This window comes from Amblyomma maculatum, chromosome 6 (genome assembly GCF_055883805.1).
Source record: "Amblyomma maculatum isolate TAMU_Amacu chromosome 6, ASM5588380v1, whole genome shotgun sequence".
Lineage (NCBI taxonomy): Eukaryota > Metazoa > Arthropoda > Arachnida > Ixodida > Ixodidae > Amblyomma > Amblyomma maculatum.
In genome coordinates this window covers 17366805-17388703 of record NC_139349.1, presented here as the reverse complement: position 1 = coordinate 17388703, position 21899 = coordinate 17366805, and the positions used below count along the sequence as shown (strand labels likewise).

Sequence of the window (21899 nt, the reverse complement as noted above, 5' to 3'; positions counted from 1 at the left end):
GTAGCAGACGGGAAAAAAAGCCATTTCTTATTCTTTGTTCCTCTTGACGAAGCTGCAAATCTAGAGACAGCTGGAAGGTGGAGAGTGTGAGCATGAATGCTTTGCATGATAAAAGCTATTTGATTAGGTATGTCATACTTCAGTACGGCAAATTATTGCATGTTATGAAGTACAATATGGTGTGGCATGGTATGGCATGGCGTGGTACGATACGGTATGGTACGCTACGGTATAGTACAACACGATGTGGTATGGTATGACATTGCACGGTTTGTTGTGGTATGATAAGGTATTGTATGGTATGGTATGGTATCGTACGGTACAGTAGGGTACGATACAGTACGGCATTTTATGGTATGGTATGGTATAGTATGGCGTGGCATGGGGGGTATGGTATGGTATGGTATGGTATGGTATGGTATGGTATGGTATGGTATGGTATGGTATGGTATGGTATGGTATGGTATGGTATGGTATGGTATGGTATGGCATTGTGTCGTGTGGTGTGGTGTGGTGTGGTGTGGTATGATATGGTATCATATCGTATCGTATCGTGTAGTATGGTACGGTATCAAAGGTTTGACAGCCAAAAGAGGAAAAGAGAGTGGACAACGAGATACTCCATAGTGGAGGGCTCAGGAATCGTTTAACCTCCTTGCTTTCTTTTAGGTCACTGGAATTGCACAGTACGTGGAAGCCTTGCATTTTACCTTCATCAAAACGTGGCCGGCACGGCAGGGATATGGGGTGTCGTCGGGATTGACAGTCGGGCTCCCAACCACTGAGCTGCCGCAGAGGCGTTTATTCGTGTGAGCACGAGCAACGTTCATGTTTTCCAGGAAAAGCAGTTTAGCTAGCAAAGAAAAAAATTTAATATCAGTAATATGCTTATCGCATCTAAGGTTACACATTATAGTTATATCGAGGTGTTTCTACCTAAGTGTCATACTAACCATCAAAAAGAGCCCTCGTATAAAGTATTGCGGAGCAAATTTAACGCTGCAAGAGGTGTAAAAGCAACTTGAGACTGGCTTTTTTTTCTTTACTGACATCATCATGCGAGCCGCAGACTTCTTCAAATTGTGACCGTCCACACGTGGCACTGACTCATTAGGCGGTTTACAATGCGCTACGTTGTATTCATAGTTCTTAATTTGTTTTGGTATGTGATATAATCGTCTGTGCAAAGCTCGACATCACAGTTAACTTCAGGTTGACGTGCTTAATTTGAACTGAAAATATTGGCGAACAAATGACTGAGCCGCTGAGGCACCTCCAGGCATCAATGCATGTTGTTAAATGGTATACTTTCAAATCTTTCTAAATGAGAAAGGTTGATTAAAGGGTTCATGATGACATTGGCCTTTATCACACTTTTGAAATTTGGGATTTGTTTGTATATACTGACGCACGCTATTGCCACACTTCCGATAAATCGACCACTGTAAGGTCCCTTTGAGTGCAGCAGCCGAATATGTGCGCCGTGGACGCCAACTGAAGAGGCACATCTGTTAGCTTGGTCTAAACCACGAGAAAAAAATTGTGTTGGTTGGATAGCACTTTCTCAGTGCATAAAATATGCAAACGTTTCGAGATATGATAAATGTCCCGAGATGTGTGCATAAGCCGCACTCGCTGTTCTCATTGAATGAATTAATTCACTCTTTTTGTGAATAAGCATCAAGCTTAAAAGGGCGCTGGAAACAAATTGCGATTGGTCTGTGTCAATATATTAGCGCTCTGTAATGATGCAATTCGAGGTGAAGGTTCAGCAAGATTCGAAAAAAAAAATCACATAATGCTAGGAAAGCGCAAAAAATACTAAAAACAAATATCGACACCACCGGTCATTGTGGAAAATAAGAATGAAGAGGCACGAAGTCACTTTTCAAGGCTCTGTTCCGTAAGGTTACGCTACGCCCTCATTACCACAAAAACTGGCAACCGAATTGTTACAGATGTATGGTCCGACCACGTAATTCTGTTTCCTTGTATCATTTACGCAATTTAGTGTACGCTAAAAATAAAATGACTAATTGCGCAGTTCTGCTGAAGGGCACATGACGTCCGTACAAAAATACGTACAATACAGTCCATTAAGTCAATGGATGAAGTAAGCTTTGTTGGCTTCAAAGGTTTTTTTCGCGCTGCAGAATTTTTCATAAATATTGTTGACATACTGTACCTTCTAGACTAATAATCACTCTCTTACTTGGCGTTCCAGTAAGCTACATGTAGGAAATTATGCCTGATCTATATTAATTAGGATTGTCTTTAATTTCTATACATTTGCATCCTTATCGTTCAGGTCAGTAAAAAAACGTTCTGCCGTAATAAAAAACGCTAAATAAAATTTCACTTTTTATGTTTAACTAATATCGAATTCGCAGCGCCTCATAAAACTGTCAAATAAAACGTATTGTGCGTTTTTTTAACACATGGGCTACCTTAGCTAAATAGGAAAAAAAAATCTATTACAACTTACGACCTCTGAAAATTTTTCAGACAAGAAATCCAAACGCAACCACATCTTTCGTCAGAAATTAGATCAACAAGCGAAGAGAAGCAAATGTAGTCCTATGCGAAGTGACGCGGAGAGTGTATTTATGTCGCCGTCCTAGCCTTACGAAGTGCGGACGATCCTCTTTTCTTTTCACCGAGCTAGTTCGCTCTAAACCTGCCTGGAGAAACGTAATTACCGAAGTTAGTCCTCGCTCCGAGAGGCTGTGGTACGCAAAAACACAACAGAAAAAAAAGGAGGAGGCCTGTTTGCCAGGCGGCGGCATCCGGACAGCAAAAGCAAAGGCGACAACAGGGCATGCCGCGGTGCAAGAGGAGAGCATTAGCGCCCGGCACCCATTCGCAAATGGTTTTCTGCTCCACTCATTGCGTATTCAGCTTTAACCGCTCGGCTTCACGCGCCCCGGCAAGCCGCGGGGCGCTGAGCAGCGAGAGATGCTTCGGGGCGGCCGCGTTTATTACATAATGACAGCTCTAAAACGACGAGCGCTGACAAACTGCCACGGCAGGGAACGTGTTGCTTTCTATATTTACGTTTCCATAATCGTCGCTGCCGTTCCTAAGTCGCTCGAACCGGCACCACCTCCGCTTGTCAGGCAAAAAAAGAATTACCCATCAGCTTCTCGAGACCTTTTTTCCGCCTTTTTTTTTCCCCGCTGTAATCGGCTTCTGCTTGTCGCCAACTCGGCTTCGCATGGTAGACCAGATGGAGAGTAGCCCGTCGCGTATATGTCGTTCGTGAAAAGAGTAATCGCGACTCAGGATCTGCATTTTTCGGGGAAGGGAGACTCAATTACTGACGGCGATGCTCGTTTCTCGGGCACGCAGAGACCCTCTGAGCGTCGTGAAAAAGTAAGAAACGCCCACTTTCGTTTCCTTTGTGCTTTAATTAACTGCCCTGTACATTTGTATGCTCTTGCCCGCATTCGGCGACAACGCGCGTCGTTCGTAACTCAGCGGCGGTGGCGGCGTTGGTTTCCGGGGCTTCGTATATGACACGCACTTGGCACTGCTGCGTAGCTGGCATGGGCGCCGTGATTATGATCGTGCCAACGGTGGGGTGCATGGTTGGCGCTCCCATATATTATATGCGTCGAAATAGGAGCCCAGAGAAGGGGAGTGCGCGCCTTCGCGTATCCAGAGTGTAGAAATAGGCGTCGCTTAGGTTTCTACCATTAGGAGACGAAGAAAAAGAAACGGACCGAGCGGCCGGTCAGCGGTGCTTATTTATCTCCTCCTGTCTTTGCGCACTCTCCTTATTGCTTTTTTTTTTGCGCTTTTATTCGTGGTGATATTCTTTGTTTCCGTAATGAGGCACAAAGGACGCAGACAGTGCAGAATGCGCAGTTCACTGTTCACAAGAAAGCGTTGAAGCTCGTAATTCGGGGCAAGATAATGGAGGGAATCCTCGTCGCCAGCAGAATAATAGTGAGCTTCGGGTGATGAACGCCACGTGCATGTAATTTAATTGTTTTCCTGATGCTTGTTGACTCGACATAGCAATTTTATCCGCGTTTAAGTGACTCGGTCATATATACAAGGGTTGTCTAATTTTATTCAGCAAATATTACGTCTACCATGACCTAGTCCACCAGTATTTTTTGCGTTATTCGCTGCAGCTATTCTCGTAATTTCAGCCTCCCCAGCAGCTAAGTCAAAATGGTAGGTTTTTGCGTGCAAGTTGTAAACAAAGATTTGGACACTATGAAAGCGTTTTTATATATTTATCTGAAATATGTTGTTTTATTCCCTTGCCAACTGATATCAATCTTTTTTATCCACGACTTATTCCTGCCTCTTCATTGATACGGACCTATCAGCCTTACTTGGGAACAGAATTCCCTGGCCTCACTGAAAGAGGCAATTTATCGGCATCGCACGGCGTTATAACGAGGAAGCAATGGGCTCGGAATCCTGGTGCGTTGCTCCTGAGCGTCAAGAATCGCAGCTTTAGAAGACTCGCAGAAGGGTTGCGCATATAATTTAAAAGTTTGAACTCTCTCTTTGCTTGTCGAAAACATCCTCAAGACGTGCTCGCTCTGATTTATCGCGAGTTGCTGAGTGACAACGTGCTTTGCAAGTTTTTTTTTTTGCGAAAGCAATACTACTCCCATTTCCAGCCCTTCGCGTAGCCACGGTCGGTAGGTACGTTTGACCTTTAATGACCCCAGATGGCTGAGACGTCATACCAGCGAGAGATGGGCTACCAAGTCGAGTCGTCGGGTGGTGGCGGTCGGTAGGCATGGCGCGCTGCAGCTGGAGCCGCGCTGCTACCAAGTGGAGGTGCTGCTGTCCCCTCCTCTCTCGCATTTGAGAGGAGGAGGGAAACAATGGGTATATAAATGCTCGCGCTTGCTCAGCGGAGGCGTTCGCTATGCATCTTGATAAACAGAAAGATAGTGCGGAGCAATGGGATGCAATGCTGGTCAGCGACCGCTGTGAAGACCAACGGGGTGTGATACAGCGTGCTCTACGGGCGGCGGAAGCAAGTGGAGCCCTGGAATAAGGACACCGGCCAGTTCTGAAGGCTCCACAAAGGAGCAACCGCGAAGAATACCCTGATCAAATAAAGTTATTCAATCACGCCGTCTCAATGAAGCCAGGAAAAGACAGCGGGCTACAGAGACAGATGAAGAACGGGAACAGCGTCTCGCTCGACGGCGCGCTCAAGATGCAGCTAGACGAGCGCTTCGCGCTTCTATTGAATCGCCCTCAACTGGTGACGACTACGAATAGAATGTAATGGACGCTTTGAACACTGAAGGCTCCTTGTCGACGTGGTCAGTAAGCAACCAAAAAAGTAGGAATTGGCTACACTACGAGCTGAACTATAGCATAGTCATGCTAGTATTGCTTTCGGAACCTACCGGGCTTAACTAAAGCTAAGAAGCGTCTGTCGGAGACGTCACCTCCCTCTCACATCCCTCTCCCCCTTGCGATGTTCCTGAAGGTTCACGCGTCATTTATCACTCCTTAGGTAATGCGCTGGCACTATATTTGTTTTTGCTACAAGAACTGTATAGCTGCTTCTGCTGTCTCCTGTAGAATCTTAGAACTGAAAGTAGCTCAACTTCACACGCATAACCGAGCAATGAATGAACGAATACTTTTAATGCGAATAACTTGGCTTGGCAGCAGGCATGCACCCTCGTTTTATTCTTTTTAGAGACATTTTAGTGCCATTTTTGTAGCGCTGAGTCGCTTATTAACAAAAACTGGTTTACACTGTCTAGGTTGTTTACAAGTTACTAAAAAGGCAGGGAGCTTGCATTCATATCACAAAGCTTAGAGCACGTATCGAGATGGAACCTCTTTACCATAGCTAACGTTCCCATAGGGTGACTTATCAGATCAAGGTTTGTGGGGTTTAACGTCCCAAAGTGACTCAGACTATGAGAGACGCCGCAGTGGAGGACTCCGGAAATTTCGACCACGTGGGGTTCTTTAACGTGCACTGACATCGCACAGCACACGGGCACCTTGCTGTTCGCCTCTATCGAAAAGCGGCCGCCGAGGCCGGGATTCGATCCCGCGTCCTTGGAAACAGTAGTCAAGCGCCGTAAACACTGCGGCACCCGGCGGGGCACTTATCAGATCAATCTAATCTTATCAGTCTAATTTTATATTGTTTCTCAGTTAATTGTAGGCCGTCTGCCATTACACTTCGGTATAATGATGCTGTTGGTTTTTAACCAGGTTTCCGTTTAACGGATAAATAATTGTTAATATCATTTGCGTGAACACATTTCTAGGGCCCCTTTATTACGGCATTCCGTTCTTCATACTAGTAACCGCAAGTTTTGAAAAGCTATTACACGACTGTCCAGTATAAGAGAGCAGCGCAGGAATCCCTGATATCTTTGTTACGATTATCGTATAATTACTTGAAAACTGTTTGTAATCCCACTGCTTAACTGAAAGGAATAACATATAAGCGCTCAAATACCTGGACCAGGCACACGTTTCACGATGTATTATACTGCAGTATCAAAGTAAAGGAAGGGGCGAAAAGCACCAGAAACTATTTATTTGTGCTTTGGGGGCTGCGGCTTGCAGTTTATTACGCAATTTTTGACCTTCAATTTTCGAGCGTTGTTCAATCTTAAAATCTTCCGAAGGAATTAGATGAATACACTTAAAATATAACAATTGGCTTGTCAGTAAGTTTAATCTTTTCACAGTTCGAGCAATGCTTAAATCTCAAGATGCGGTCGGATTCCAGAAGCTTTTCGAGATGTAGTTTTCTTGGGAATCGAATGGCGCACTTGATTTCTCCTTGAATTCCTATTCTAATTGCTAGACGTTGCTTAGAGCTGCAGCTGATGATATCTTGGCGAGCTGCAGCAACCCATTGCATCATGCAGCACGGCGGACTTGCTCTTACCTCCCCATGTCTTCCTGCTGATCCTGTTTTAACGCCTCTTCACCTGGATTCTTCCAGCATATCCTAGAACTTACACCTTTGCTTAAGGAGAAATACTTGGTGTGACAGACAAATTCAAGGAGAATGAATCGAGCTGCCTGTTATTGCATACGTTTTTTGTTCCCATTTAAATCCATACTTACGCCCAAGTTGTCGTGCGCTGTCTGTGGAACAATTCTGCATCCTACCTTCGTGGTCATAATTCTATGTCCGAACTGCGTAGCCAACCTCGGTAGAAATAAATGAATAAGCTAACTTGCAGAAAGAAAAAGAGACACCATTATTCTAAGACGTTGTGTGTTGAATTCATACGCGGCATTGTTGGTTAGGCATCTTATGTGGGCTGTCTTCGGATAAAAAGAAATGAAGAAGAGGAATATGAAGGAGGGGAACACGAAGTAGACGAGAAAAATTAAGGTAGTTTAGGCAGAGCAATACGTCTGACATTTGGCGATGTGCAATCTTGTGTTTTGCATATGCGCGACTGTGTGTGTATGAACTTCCGCTTCTCATCATCAGATTCGTCTCGAAGCATTTATAACAGCCCTTTTGCTTCTAAACATCGCAGAATGCGAAGTAAAAGGCAAAATACATTCTAGCGGGTATGTTAACTTATCTGAATGCAGGATATTGATACTTGAATGTTTAAAAAAAAAATGGAGACGAGTGAATTTTTTTTTTAGTTTAGAATTTCTAGATTTAGCAGTCTGCTGTGGTTCGAACGAATCACTGAATGTAATCTGGAAGGGAACGCACCCCCGAAGGTAAATGATAATTTTCACACGGGTAACTGTTAGTTACAAGAATACAAGAAAACATTCATTAAGCGGGTCTTAACTATACTATTTCGCGCGTTCAAAGACAGAACGTTAATCCATTGTGCCGCACAAGCAACGTAAACAACGGATGCTAACTATTCTCTTCCCCGTTACTGCAAATATTTTACTATTGTCCCATATGCGCTGAACAGAAGATAGCGCCCTGGTGAATGTCTGGTGAGTACTGGGGGCTACTGAACGCAAGAGACCCTTTAAAACCAGGATTTCGCACGTCTACGAGTACATACCTCCATTTTGGTTTCCTTCTGTGTGAAAATAGTAAGTGCTTTTTGAGTGCTTTTTTTTCTCTAGAAATTAGCTGCGTTTAATATGAGTTGTCAATCTTGCCACTTGAAGTTAACATGATAATCTGCCGTCGCGACTGCGTTGTTTCTAAAATTAATCATTGCTCGCCGCTGATGAATCTGTGGTTTATTATTTTTTTTTTTTTTGCCTTATATTACACTCCTGCTTGCAGCTTCAATGAGTACTGTAACTTGCTCCGACTTCGTATCTGCTGCGTGAAAGAAATGAGCTTAGGACAAACAAGTTGTTTAAATGCTGGTTGCGGCTTAAAATTCTGCACGCGTCGATGTTCCGTTTATTCTCAAAATTGTTTCTTTCAAGACATTGGTTTAGACTGTTTTCTGCCGCAGCCGCTTCCGCTGAAGCGCAAGATTCTGGGGAATTGGACAAAACTTCATCACAAAGGAAAGCGGTGAAGGCGCTCCTGAAAACGAACTCAGGGTTGCGTTCCTGATTATAAACTTTGAATGTGCGTCCTGTGTACCTTGATCATAGAGGTATTTGGACAAGTAAAAAAAGAAATTCATTTCATTGCCCATATTTCTTCTTTTTTCTTTCTTCCTTTGCTCCCTCACAGCGTGTATAGTAGGCTATTGGGTATCACTTAGTTAGCCTTCCTGTTTTTGTATCCTGTTAATTCTTTCTCTCTATTTCTCTGTGCTATTTCTGTTGTTGGGCTCCAAGATTACCTCAGAAGGAGACAGCAGCCATGAAATTAGGAGACGCCTGCTTCTGGGAAAGAGAGCAATGGTTAGCCTTGACCGCCTAGTAAAGAGCAGAGACATTAGTCTGCCAACCAAGATCCGTATAACTCGTGCTATGGTCTTTCCAGTTGTGATGTATGGATGCGAGAGTTGGACCGTGAAAAAGGCTGACCGCCAAAGAATTGGCGCGTTTGAATTGTGGTGCTGGCGAAGACTCTTGAGAGTTCCTTGGACTGCCAGAAGATCAAATCAGTCGATATTGTCAACCATAAACCCTGACTGCTCATTGGAGGGTCAAATTCTAAAGTTAAAGCTCAGCTACTTTGGTCATTTGATGAGAAGAGAGGAGTCGCTGGAGAAAGATTTGATGTTGAGAAAAGTTGAGGGTCGCCGGAGAAGGGGTAGGCAGCGAACGCGATGGTTAGATGGCATCCTCGAGGCACTGCAGATGAAGTTATGTGATGTTAGGAAGATAGTGAGAGACCGGAAAGCGTGGCGTGACATGGTCAATAGGGTCACGAAGAGTCGGACACGACTGAACGACTGAACTGAACTGAACTGATTTCTCTGTGCTGCTCATCTATGAAAAAGAGGATGGAAGAGAATAGTGCAACGTATGTTCGCAAAATTTGGCGTTTAATAAAGTTTCCTAAGCTCATATGCATTCGAAATAACGAAATACCAAACTGTCGCAAAAATTGCAGCTATTGCTCCTATATAAAGCTGGTGCTTTGGCTTTTTCCATCAAAGCAACGGAACAGAAAGGTTGTGCAGAGCAAAGCCACATTGTGTCCCGTGCGCACCGATCAGTAATCGCAACTCCCTGCATAATCGCAAGTAGGTGCTACTAGCACCTGCTTTTGGGAGCAAATGGATGTTTTTGGTTATTTTAGAGCGTACTGCTCTCACATTCTGAATAATATTGCCACCTGACGGTTCGAGGTAGCGCTTGAACGACGAAGAAGTTAGAGACTCTCGCGCGCTTCGGCTAGCTAAGACTGTGGACCCTTTAGCTTGTGTCTTCGTGTTACCATTACCATGCTCGACGCTATGCTGCCATGTGCGGCTGGCGACCAGCTGCTTACCGCTGACGCAGAAGAATTCACCAACTACGCTGAGGAAGCTCGCCAACTCGCCCGTAATCACATTACAAAACAGCAAGCAACAGATGCACGCCGATATAACGACCGCCATCGCTATGTCGTGTTCCAGCCCGGTGACAAAGTCTGGGTGTGGACACCTGTCCGGCGCCCAGGCCTGTCAGAAAAACTTCTCAATCGTTACTTCGGACCCTACAGAGTGTTGCGTCGCCTCTCAGAAGTTACGTACGAGGTTATTCCAGAAGGAACTGTACTGAGTTCTAGCCGTCAGTGCTCGTCTGACCTGGTGCATGTGCTTCGCATGAAGCCGTATTTTACCCGCTGAAAGTCGTATTTGCCATCCGGAGCAGTTTTTTTTTTTTTTCTGTGAGCTTGCAATCTTTTTTTTTTCTAGGGGGTGAATAATGCCACCTGACGGTTCGAGGTAGCGCTTGAACGACGAAGAAGTTAGAGACTCTCGCGCGCCAATTTTAAACACCTTTCTTTCATTGCTCCCCTCACATTTGAGCCTCATACATATAGTGTGGGTACCAGGACACAGTAATGTGACAGCCAATGAGGTTGCAGACAGACTAGTCAAAGATTCTCTGAACGGCCCTGTATTGCCCATCCTCCCGGCAGCAGCGTACATAACAGCAGCACGATTTCGGCGGCGTGCCTTATTAAGCACGCAGTCTGGATCTATTTTATCCTCGGATGACTACCTGCACCTCAAGTATTCCTGGAATAGGAAATCATGTCAATCAAGGCAGACTGAGGTCCCTCTAACGAGGCTACGCTGTCGTATTCCGCCCCTAAATTTCTATATGCACAGGTCTGGTATGGCGCTTTCTCCTGTCTGCGCATTCTGCGGGGAACCGGAAACAATAGATCATTTCTTGATATTTTGCCGCCGTTTTACCATGATGAGAAAACGGTACTTAGAGAAGCCGTTACAACAGCTGGGTCTTAATTTGAGCAGCCAAATTTTATTATCGTTCGGTGCCACCATGCTTGGGTGCAGCCACAGGTATGTTTTTAACGCCATTCAAAACTTCTTAATAGAAACAGAACGTGTACCTGGCTATTATGCTTTGAAGTTTTAATCTGTACATATAAATCTTACTATTCTCCTACTGCGTGCGTTAGTATTTACTCTTATATATTTTGGTTTATCATATTTACATTTCCTTTTCTATTCCCTAGCATTTATTTTTAATTTTTTTTTTCCGATGTAGTTATACATTTCAAAATCTAATATCTCTGCACCCCAATTCTTGGCCGATCCCCCTGTGTGGGCATGTGCCATCACATTAGAGGAGAACAACAGCAGCAACAACAACTAGCTAAGAATGTGGACTCTCTTGAGCTTGTGTCTTCGTGTTACCATTTCCCGAGAACCTCTGTCTTGACTGTGTGTATCTGCCCCTGTTGCCGATACCCATAAATCCCTGTCTTCGTGACAATATGATGCCTCCCAGTAGTTGAAGAGCTGCCTGTGCGAGGTTCAAGCATTTATCGCACTGCGCTTGCGTGATCAAATATTTGATAACCATTTGACCTACTGAAGCGAACAAATGATCATGTTACTTGGCGCTACCGAACGTGTCGAAGTAAGCAAGTTTGTCACTTCCACCTGTGGAGGTGTCTGAATAATGTCCCTCTTGATGTTTGTTTAGATGTACCCATGAGAATCCTCATTTGCACGATAAAGAGACGTCAACGTCAACCCTTTGCAGTCGCGCCTACTTGCAAGCCCGGTCAGAAGACGGTGTACGGCGCCGCCCGCCAGGAGGCCGTCCGCGTGAGCTGCGAGCTGGAGGCTGACCCAGCGCAGGATGTGGCATTTCGGTGGCGCTTCAACGCGTCGCAGCAGATGCTGGGCTCCACCAATGTGCTGAGCGAAGGCACGCGAAGCTGGGCCACTGTTGTGCCGCAGACGGACGATGACTACGGCACGCTACTTTGCTGGGGGAAGAACGGCATCGGCATCCAGCGCGAGCCGTGCGTCTTCACGCTCATACAGGCCGGTGAGTGGTATCCACCACCTACATTTTTCTTCTTTTACGGCAAAAGCCGTTAACTGCAAGTTGCTTGTTCATAGAACGGCGGTGACGTCAACACACACACACAAGATGTAAAGCGTCGCGCTGAGGGGTCACAGTGTAGTGGTGTAGCGCATAACGTCATTTCAACGCACTGCGTTCATTGTCCAGAACACCAATAATTGGTTCGTCAGATTACAGCGATATCATTGGCCATGTGTAGAAGAATTCTCGTTAGGGCTTCTAATCGTTATGCGAGCTTGAGTGTATTGGCATAAAATGAACACATACACCAGGACCCAGAATTAGCAAATAGCTGAGGCTGGCATCTTTATTTTGGGTAGTTGAAATTGAAATGCAAGTAGATGCCCGGCGGCAACACCGCGCACCGATTACGCTGGTCGGTGGGCAGTTTTAGAGCGCAACGCCTTAGCGTCCGTTCCTGCGTTTCGCGTCGTCGTCGGCACCGCCGTTCCCCCTCGCGACCAGCTCCGCAGCCGGTACAGCGCGCGCTCGTGTCGCGGCGAACGGTGTTCTCTTGTTGCCGAAGCGCCATCTCGGCGTCAGCGAATCACGGTGCTTGCAGAGCCATGTTGACTTGACTCGCTAGAGGCTTCGGCGGCATCAGTCAATCGCTGCTATCTCTTCGCCGCGCAACGTTCCTATGGGCCCATTCGCTGCCTCCCGCCACCTCCCGCCACCTCCCGATAGCTTAATTGCTCTCTTCGTACCTCCTCCAGTGCCATCCCTGTGCGGCGGCAATCAGAGCGCCGGATTGGTTTGAAGTTTCGTTTATTGTACGTAAAAGGTTAACAAAACACGAATACAGAAGGAAGTCCAAAAGTCAAGGACTGTGGACGGGACCTCCTTAATGATTATTGTAAAGAAATATATATTGAACAGTTGCAAAAGTTATACAATATTTCTCATCAGTGGTTTGGGGTGAACGAAAAGTGAATTTATTGCAGGCACTATTGTTCTAATGAAAACGGTTACACACCTAATCACATAATGAAAATATAAAGAAACAATTCATAAAAAGATATAAAGGATAACACTGGAACTTTTTACCTTGAAAAATACGATTAGTATGATAGCAAAAACTGACAAAGAGCGGACTTAAAGACATAAATAGTTAATGATTGTTTGGTAGTTGCTGGTAAAGAATTCCATAGAGTGGTACCAGATAATCGGACTGTTTGTTTCCCGTAATTAGTGTTTGGTTTAGGCAGCAAGAGGTTATTGTTGGCAAAACGTATGTCTGTACTACGCGGTATTTGAACGTTGGTGGTTAGAGAAAATGGAAGTAGCTCTCTAACAGATTTATACATTGGGATACATAAACTGTAGTCGATTATTTTGTTCACAGAAAGAATACTCTGTGATTGGAGCAAACGAAGGGCATTTTCTGAGCGGTGACTGCAAGTAATAATGCGCATAGCTTGATTTTAGATAATCTGCAAACGGCGGGTTTCGATATGTGTACCGGCTGAGCCGAAACACATACCTCAATCTATGGAAAAGTTGGAACAGCTGATGAGCTGCACTACAATTTCGCATTAGGAAGTAATGTAATCGTCGGCATTTTTTTTTTTTTTTATACTTGAAGCGGTGTCACGGCTGCCTAAAAGAGGGGATGCCTCTGGCTTTCTTTATGTTACTCATTCGTCTACTGTCTTGCGTGAACTCGCTTATTCACATTCAGTTTTCACTTATTCGGCCCCTGTAAACCGGCAGTGCATAGAAATTTAAAGACGAAAACGGCAAACGCCATCTCATATGCAAAGATCTGTCGTACACAAGGGCTGGCAAGTAGCGCAGCTCTAAAGTTTGTAAGCCTTGTAATTTACAGACGTCAGCTTGGCCACGCAAAAGCACTGCTGTATTAAGCGTATACGAAAACGATGTCATGGTAGTAGTTTTTTAGATTAACGGCCCAAGAAGGTGCGCAGCGGGTGGTGAAAGCCGCGATGTTGGGCTCCGGATCAGTAGGCATATGATGGAGCAGCCGGTAGGTATGGTAATACGCTACCCACGACCGTAAATCAAGGCATCACCGGCTAATATTACAAGGTAGCCAGGGGCTGAGTAAGTTCGGCTTCAGGCACGTAGTCATATAGATGGGTAGTGTTCGTCGAAGCAGAAATGGATCGAATTTTAGAGATAACAGGTTTATTTGTATTATGAGCACTAAAGCGTAGAGCTTTCGGCCTTCTTTTTTACTTTCCTGTGCACCTCTCCCTAGGTGGAAAATATACTTTTTATATAATGCTTAATCAGTAATCACTTCGGTTTAGTCACGTGCGCGGCCCTAACAAAACGGCACATTCTCTCATCTCCGGCTAGATGCCGACCGGGGAATAGTGATGGCGGGCTTGTAAATAAATGTCGTTATTGTTCAAGGCCCATAACGTATCGCGTCCGCCACGCAATTTAATCGTTGCTCAAGGATCCCGAGAACAATAACAAGGTGAACTTTTAAAGGCGCGAACACGCTGGCGCCACTGTGTGTGGTTTGAGAGACACAGCTGTTCCAAACTGATTTCCCCGAACAAAAATGAGTACACGGTTACTGACGCTCATCGACTTAAACAAGAACACGCAGCACCATGCCGCCTAGTCCTAGTGGTTCATGTGGCGGGAACTCACAAGCAGTCAAAGACTTCAATCAAACTGGCTCAAGCCTTTCCCCGAGAACAAATAGACAGTTTTTTGCTGACGTCATCGAAATGCGACTCCACGTATTTGGTTTGCCATGCCGCTTCCAGGCCAGCGGACGCGCCTAGCTCAGCAATGCTGTCTCGATGTGTACAGATAGTATAAACTTAAGTCACTTCGAAATTTCAGCTACCTGTATTCAATCACGTGCAGCAAGATCATAAAACGCGTTTTCGTATTTCGTCCACATCAAAAAGCGTCGAGTGTCAATCAGGGGCGTTCGGGTCAGCAGCATGGAGCCAAGAGAATAAAGCACTGCGAAATCAATAAAAAAAGCAAACGTAACACACAAATACAAGCAGGACAAGAACTGCGCGGAAGCAACCACGGGAAGCCGAGCAAGTACGGTATGAAAGCACGAAAAAGAGAAACGCATTCGGGTCGCAGATTCGTTTATGGTAGCCTTTTAATTTTCACTTCGTGTACGCGATTATTCCCCCACGAAAAAAAAAAAAAAAAAGATATGGCAGAGGAGATAAGGACAAAATATCAGTTCTCTAAACGACGCATCATATCTTTCACAGCGGCCTCACAGCACACGGGAAAATGTGCCCCTATGCACATGGGGGCCAACAGCTCGCCCCTTTTTTACATTTGTGCTGAGAAATTCGTCACAGCTGTCGCCTATTTTCTTGAAACCACATCGAAGTGTGTACATCGCAGCACATTTACTTCAAGCTCGACTTCATCCAAGCTCGAGCGAAAAGCAGGAGCGCGGGCGCGTGCAAAACAGCTTTCACGACGGAAATCCAAGCGCGAGCACCAAAAGCGCGCGCAAAGCGAGCTGGCTCTGCGGTCAGGGGGCGCGCGCGCAAGCAGCTTTTAACCATGCGAGCGCAAAAGAACGCGAGCGCGCGCAAAGCGATCTGGCTCCGCGGTGTCACAGGGTCCAAGTTCACACGATGATGTGAACGAAAGGTAAATTTATACAATATTTACAGTCGTGGTACAAGGCATAACAATACCGGCACGGGGACTGAAAGTTATTGGCTTCTCGTGACTGTCTTCGCACAGCGACGGCCAGGGAGCTACCGCCACGGCTGCTCCAGGCACCGTGGTGGTGGTGGTGAAAACTTTATTTCCGTAAAGAAAAAAAAAAAGGAGAACATTTGTCAGACGATCAATGGGCTTCTTTTCGTTGGCTTCGGGATGTGGCCATCAGACCGTGTCTTTCGGCGACTTCCAAAGCCCAGCTCATCGCCTTCGGAGCTGGTCACCGCAGCCTCCTATTGTAGTGGGTTAGATAATAGCCATTCGGCCTTGGGTTGGAGCTCAGGGCACATGTGTAGGATATGAGCTAAGTCGGCGTTTTTGGCATCGCAAAGCGTGCATTCGAGGGTGTACAGGCCTGAGTGGACCAATGATAGTTTAAAAGGGCTAGGGAAAGTATCCGATTTGAGCTGCCTCCACGTCACTAAGCTGGAGTTTACTGAGGGATTTATCCTGGGCAGGGTATTCTAGTCTGCTATTCCTGTAATGCATGGTGATTTCTTGGTAAGTTTTCATGCGTTCACCCCTCGCAGGCGCGATTGGTCCAATTGCCCAGTTGACAAATCCTCGGTCTATATTGTGGGCCGCTTCGCTCATCGGGTGGGACGAGTGCGCAGGGACCCAGATAATTTTAATCTGGCGGGGAGAGAAATGTGATTTTTTTAGGAATCTATATGCCGTTTCGTGAATTTTGCCCTAACCAAAGTTACGCACGGCCGTATTTGAGTCGCTGAAAATAATTCCACAGGCAGTATTGGTGATTGCAATTGTTATCGCGGATTCTTCCGCTTCTTCCGCGCGTCTGCCGAGGACGGTAGCGGCGGAGAGGTGCTTAAATTTTTGGTCTACGATGGCGACCGCGAAGGCGCCCGCTCTTCGTGTTCGGCCGCATCTACGTAGACGGCCTCCTCGCGGTTCCCATATTGCTTGTGAAGAGATTTGGCTCTGGCCTGCCTTCTCTCCTTGTGGTACTCCTGGTGCAAATTTTTTGGGATCGGGTGCGTTACGAGGTGCTTGAATATATCTCGGGTACGGATCTTTCGCTCGTTTTAGTTGCTTCGAAACATATTTTTAGTTCCCGGAAAATGTGTCTCCCTGTAAGTGTGTTGGACAACCTGTCGTATTGGCCGATACTGTGCGCTTCGATTAGCTCTTCGAGCGTGTTATGGATACCAACTTTCAAGAGTTTCGTGGTTGGTGTGACCCTCGGCAGATGTAGGGCTGCCTTGTACGTTTGTCTTATTAAGCAGTTCCTTTTCTGCTTCAGAAAGGTTTAGGTACGGAAGGGAGTAGACGAAGCGGCTCAGCACGAAGGCCTGAACCAGTCGTCTGAGATCCGCCTCCTTCATTCCCGCATGCTTGTTGGCGATGCGTTGAATAAGACGGTTCGTCTGGTTTACGCATGCCGTGAGTTTGTTGATTGTCGCTGTGTTCTTGCCATTGCTTTGAAGGTGCATGCCTAATAATCGAATCGTTTGGAAGCACTGCACGCAGCGACCACCGGCCGAGCGCCTACTTTTATGGGCTTGAAAGCCCTTGGTATTCGAACTGTCCAATCAGGACGCTGTCGTTGGCCGCTGGCCAAAAGGCCCAATAACGAGCGCGCTAGGCTTCCGCCGTGGTGCGAGGAGGCGGGAGAGGAGGGCACGCCTTCATGTCGCCGGCGGTCGTTGAGGCGCCAGAATGTCTGTTATCTGCTGTGGCAAGTCCAGACAAGCCAGAGCCCGAGACTTCTCCTCAGTGCGTCGCCGTCATGTGGAGCAGCACCGGGCTTGTAAAGGGGCGTTAGGCGCTGGCCTGCAGTCGCTTGACTCCAGTCTTCGGCCACTGCAGGAGCAGCGGGTACCGCGGCTAGAATCGCTTCTATCCGATCATAACAGCATGCAGACGACACAGACACAAAAATCTACAGGAGAACTCGATAGAGTATGCGGCGTTGCTCGGAGAGGGCTCTACTCCTTGGCTCCCGCAGCGCCACCCTACGATGCTTGGGTACCCTATAGATACTGAAGTCGACATAATTTCTTCTTTCGGGTAGTTAGTCCTGCGTTGTCGCATGTCGAGGATAGGAGTCCTGAGATGCCGATGTCTCCCACGACGGAGCCAAAGAAAATAAAGAAAAAAAGTAAGAAATGATAATATAACAAGTACACAAGCACGCAAGATGTAAGAAAAATAAAAGAGGTAGAGGGAAGAGGTAGAAGATAACGAAGAGGAAAGGCTTTCATCCATTAGGCTTTTAATCTAAGCGAAGTGCAATCCTATAATTTTTGTTTGTTTCATCTGTATCGCGTGAATGGCACTCACGTATACCGCATTCAGTTCGCGGTGGCCATGTGTGGGTTGGCCTCAGACAAGAGCCCCATATAGGTTTTTTTTAGTTGAAGATGACAGCTTGCCTGCAACAAACAAACAGAATGGTGAGTCACGCGCGTATTTTCCCATTCTCATTTGATTTGGCATTACTGTGCCCTCGCGCTTTACCTAGTCAATTGGACGTCGTGCACGAGCAGTGTGGACGCCGGCGCCGGAATTGATCGCGTTACAGTACTAACCTTCAATCCGCGCAAACCAATCTCTAAGCAAGCTTTGCGTGGTCGGAACTGAGCGCTTATTTCCTAAGCAGTCGTGAAATAAGGCAACCGCATGCTTTATTTGAACTTCGTTATAAGTGTTTTTGGCGCAATTGCCGTTGGTCTTCTGCGGATGAGTGTACCTTTATTGTCGTCCACGGAGTCGCACTCTTACTCGCATACAGATTCGAAGTCTTTGTCGCTGAGACCTAACCACCGCGCAAAACAACTCGCCTGAGAGAAAGATTGCTTAATCTGCATTATTCAGAAATGATCCCATTTATAAATCACCGCTGCCGAGCTAGATGTGCGCTATTTGCGAAAAGCCAAAACGCATTATCTGGCGCTCCTTCTGCCCTCGATTATTAAGAATACTAACCAAAACCAATGAATCAGTGCACCTGTGTCTGGCAGGAAAGGAAAAGAAGCATCGAAGTCAATGAATGTAACCAGCCGTTGGCGACATGCATGGTAGAACATTCCCTCACGTACGCAGCTCGAGCCTGGTATTTGAAGAGTTAAAATGTATTTGGATGGGGCCCTGATGAAGGATTCTCTCTGTGAAAACACTTGCTTCTAGTCGGTGCATGTTTTTCTTCACGTGCTTCTGTGCCCCTTGTCCAAAGCGCTCTTCCTCGCTTTTTTTCAGATATTCAACTCAGCAGGGTCATTTGCCTCGTGCTTAGCTCTATTAAGTTGTGCTCAGGGATTAGCTAGCCCTCTTTGAATCCAATCTTACCGTAATTTCCATATCGCGTTTGCCAAAATCTCTTCTACGTCGTCTGTTTGTTGCTTTAAACTCAAACCTCAACTCGGCTTGAAGTTTGCCTTCTTAGCTCGGCAGCCGACAGTGTAGACGGACACAGACGCAGAGGGTGTTGTACAAGGCTTACGCGTTCTTGAACAATCAGAAACTCTCCAAGCGAAAGCATGATAGCAGGTAAATTTTGCCGCCAATACTCCACTTCCTCTATTCAGCAACAACGAGATAGGGAAACAGAGAGTTCCCATCTTAGCCCTATCCCATAGCTCGGAATGTCCCATGCACAGTAATGCAATACATACTCGTAAAAACGTTCAAGTTCTACTAAACGTAACAGGGATCCGCCTTACGTTGCGGAGGCCTATGTCGCAAATGTGGCTTGCAGGAGCAAGGCGTTTTTTTTTTTTTTCGTTACTGAAAGCAAGGCGATTACAGCGGAAGAAGCGAGTCACTGTTCTCCTGTGAAGTTTCCTTCAATAACTGCGAATTTGGAGGGTAACAGCTTAAGAGAGACACAATCCCAGAGGGGAAGGAAATCCTTATTAATGCACTGAGAAGACGAGCTTCATTCTGTGGCCTGATCAACCCTTCCTTGCTCACTAACGGACTAAACCTGCCCTGCGGCGAATTTCGAAAGGAAGCGAAAGGATAATGACGATCGTTCTTGTAGGGTCACGGCTCGCAGGTCGATCAAAAGGGCAAAGTAAAACGCGTGGTCCTCTCTTTTGTCCTCTAAGCATTGCTGAATTTTTGTTAAGCGGCTGTAATGAATTTTTTTTTCTTGCCGCAAACATCGCCAGGCTTGCGGCACATGCAATGACAAGGGTTTTCCGCGTGATATATCATTGTGTTTTTTGCGTGCTGTCGCATAAAATGCTAGACGACTTCATTTCGTGCTCATTATGTTGATTTGCTTTTCAAGGATCTCGCACAGGACACTTATTGGAATAAAAAGCACATCAATGTATCTTTTAAGCTCTGTTTAGGCACTGAGCGGATAAATATATAGCAGTTGCGACTAACAAGAGTTCGAAGGACGCCCCTTACTGCGGCTAGCGCGTCCAGGAATCGGTCTCATAACTGGCGTTTTCGGACAACTTCAGTGTTTTCCTGATTTTATGCGTTGAACTGAAATGTTAACCGTTTCAAGTAGGAAGCTTTTTAATCTTTCGAGATAAAGTTCGCTTCCTTGTCGGCACGCTTTGCTTTGGCGCAAATGAACGCTAAAATTTTTCATTTTGTGGGTACTAATGGGATCATTTCTATCGGGAGCCGGAACCTTGCATCTTTGAAGTCACGAGCCGTACGTCGGGGATTTTTGCTCATCGTTTCCTAGAAAAAAAAAAAGATATTTGTCCTTTTTTTTCAATTACTTTACACAGACCGAAGCTGTTACGTAGATTCTCCAGTTTTGCTATCATAAACACGCTCGCAAACGGTTCTGTCAACGCCTCCGTGATGTCCTAGTTTGATGAAAATCCAGTTTAGGTTACTGCTTCCTGTTTGTTTTTCTTTGCATTTAATAACTACCTTCGTCATTATTTTCAATAGTAGTCTTTCGAACTACGAGTGATTTTCTTGAAGTATAAAGAAATTGTCCGGAAATCCTACCACATTTTCTTTTAAATCCTGACAGTATCCTTAGAAATGCTCAAGAAGCATTACTTTTGGGGGTGGCCGCTTTTAGACGCAGGCAAGAAGCGCAGCACCCGTGTATTGTGTGATGTCAGCACGCCTTAAAGAACGTCAGATGGTCCAAATTTCCGGAGCCGTCCACTACGGCGTCTCTCACAGCCTGAGTGCGTTGGGATGTTAAACTCCATAACTCAAACCAACCCAAGCAACATTACTTTTAATGAGGCATGATATAATTCTATCTATACTTATTCATCGAATATTCCCTGCTGATTGTATGGTAGATTGCTTGCAATATCGCATTAATCAAACGCATTGCTGGAGCGTTAGCTAAGCTCAAAGTGTGTTCATTCGATGCTTTTGGTTATTGTCAAGCAGCGTGCCTTCTCGCACAAAAAAATATGGCAGATTAAGCATGGCTTGAACCTAGTTATATGAGCGAAGGCACTACTAAGCGTGGTTTTGCATGATTTTGAAGGTTATGCACAGTTTGACAGTTTGAATTAAGCAGATGCTCAAGGGTCCGCTACCAAAGCAGACACGAGAGCGCCTTTAACTCTGCTCTTTAATCCCGAGATTTTTAAAATATTTTAGGATGATTTCTAGGAAAGGAAGGCGCAATATATGTCCGTATTTGGGCCGGACACAAATTAATTAGGTCATTCTCGCACTACCATTCAATAATGCTATTTTTTCTGATATTTTCGTTTAACTTTATTTTTTGGAAAAAGAAGATACAGTATATGTCTCACTTTGTTATGAACTCCTGCTCTTAATTAGGTGAAGGTTATTCCGACTTATCGAGATGAGGTGGAGGTTGTTTGGATCCATTGAGGCGAAATTCGAATTTAGTGAGCATACGCTCTCTTCTACCCTACACAGCAGAGCATCACACAGATTATGGTCAACCTCAATCCGGACCTGCGTTCTAGAACTAGTAGTTCTCTTCCTCCTCTCGTTGCCCCCTCCCCTTGACACCCTGAAGCTCATCAACATCAGCAGGCCGGGTGGTCTGGGCTCCGAAGAAGACATGTCCAGTTGTCGGAACGTTGGTTTTGCTTGCGAACTGAGGCTGTCCCTCTTACATTTTTCATTGCGGTTCCGCCCTTTTTAGTGTGTTCGGGATCAACATCGTATAACGCCTAAATGTATAGTATAAAAAAAAAATTCAAGAATGCTCAGCGATTTTCGAATGCACATAAATAACACCTGGGGTAACATACGGAGGGAGCGAATCACACAAGACTGAAACCCAATTTTGGTCGTTCTTCAGGAAAGAGCCAACCACGTCTCAGCGGGGGCTTTTCCTCATAACCAAGCCGAAG

The 21899-nt window shown here is 45.7% G+C and overlaps 1 protein-coding gene across 3 annotated transcripts in view; it reads left to right on the top strand.

Annotated features, from left to right (window-relative positions):
- The window catches only part of LOC146185173 (neural cell adhesion molecule 2-like), a 484255-nt gene that overhangs the window by 438380 nt on the left and 23976 nt on the right, over positions 1-21899 (top strand). For all 3 annotated transcript variants that reach the window (XM_084606154.1, XM_084606156.1, XM_084606155.1), the window contains one exon: positions 11590-11880. In XM_084606154.1, the coding sequence (XP_084462280.1) occupies positions 11590-11880 (291 nt within the window). The remainder of the gene's footprint in view (positions 1-11589; positions 11881-21899) is intronic.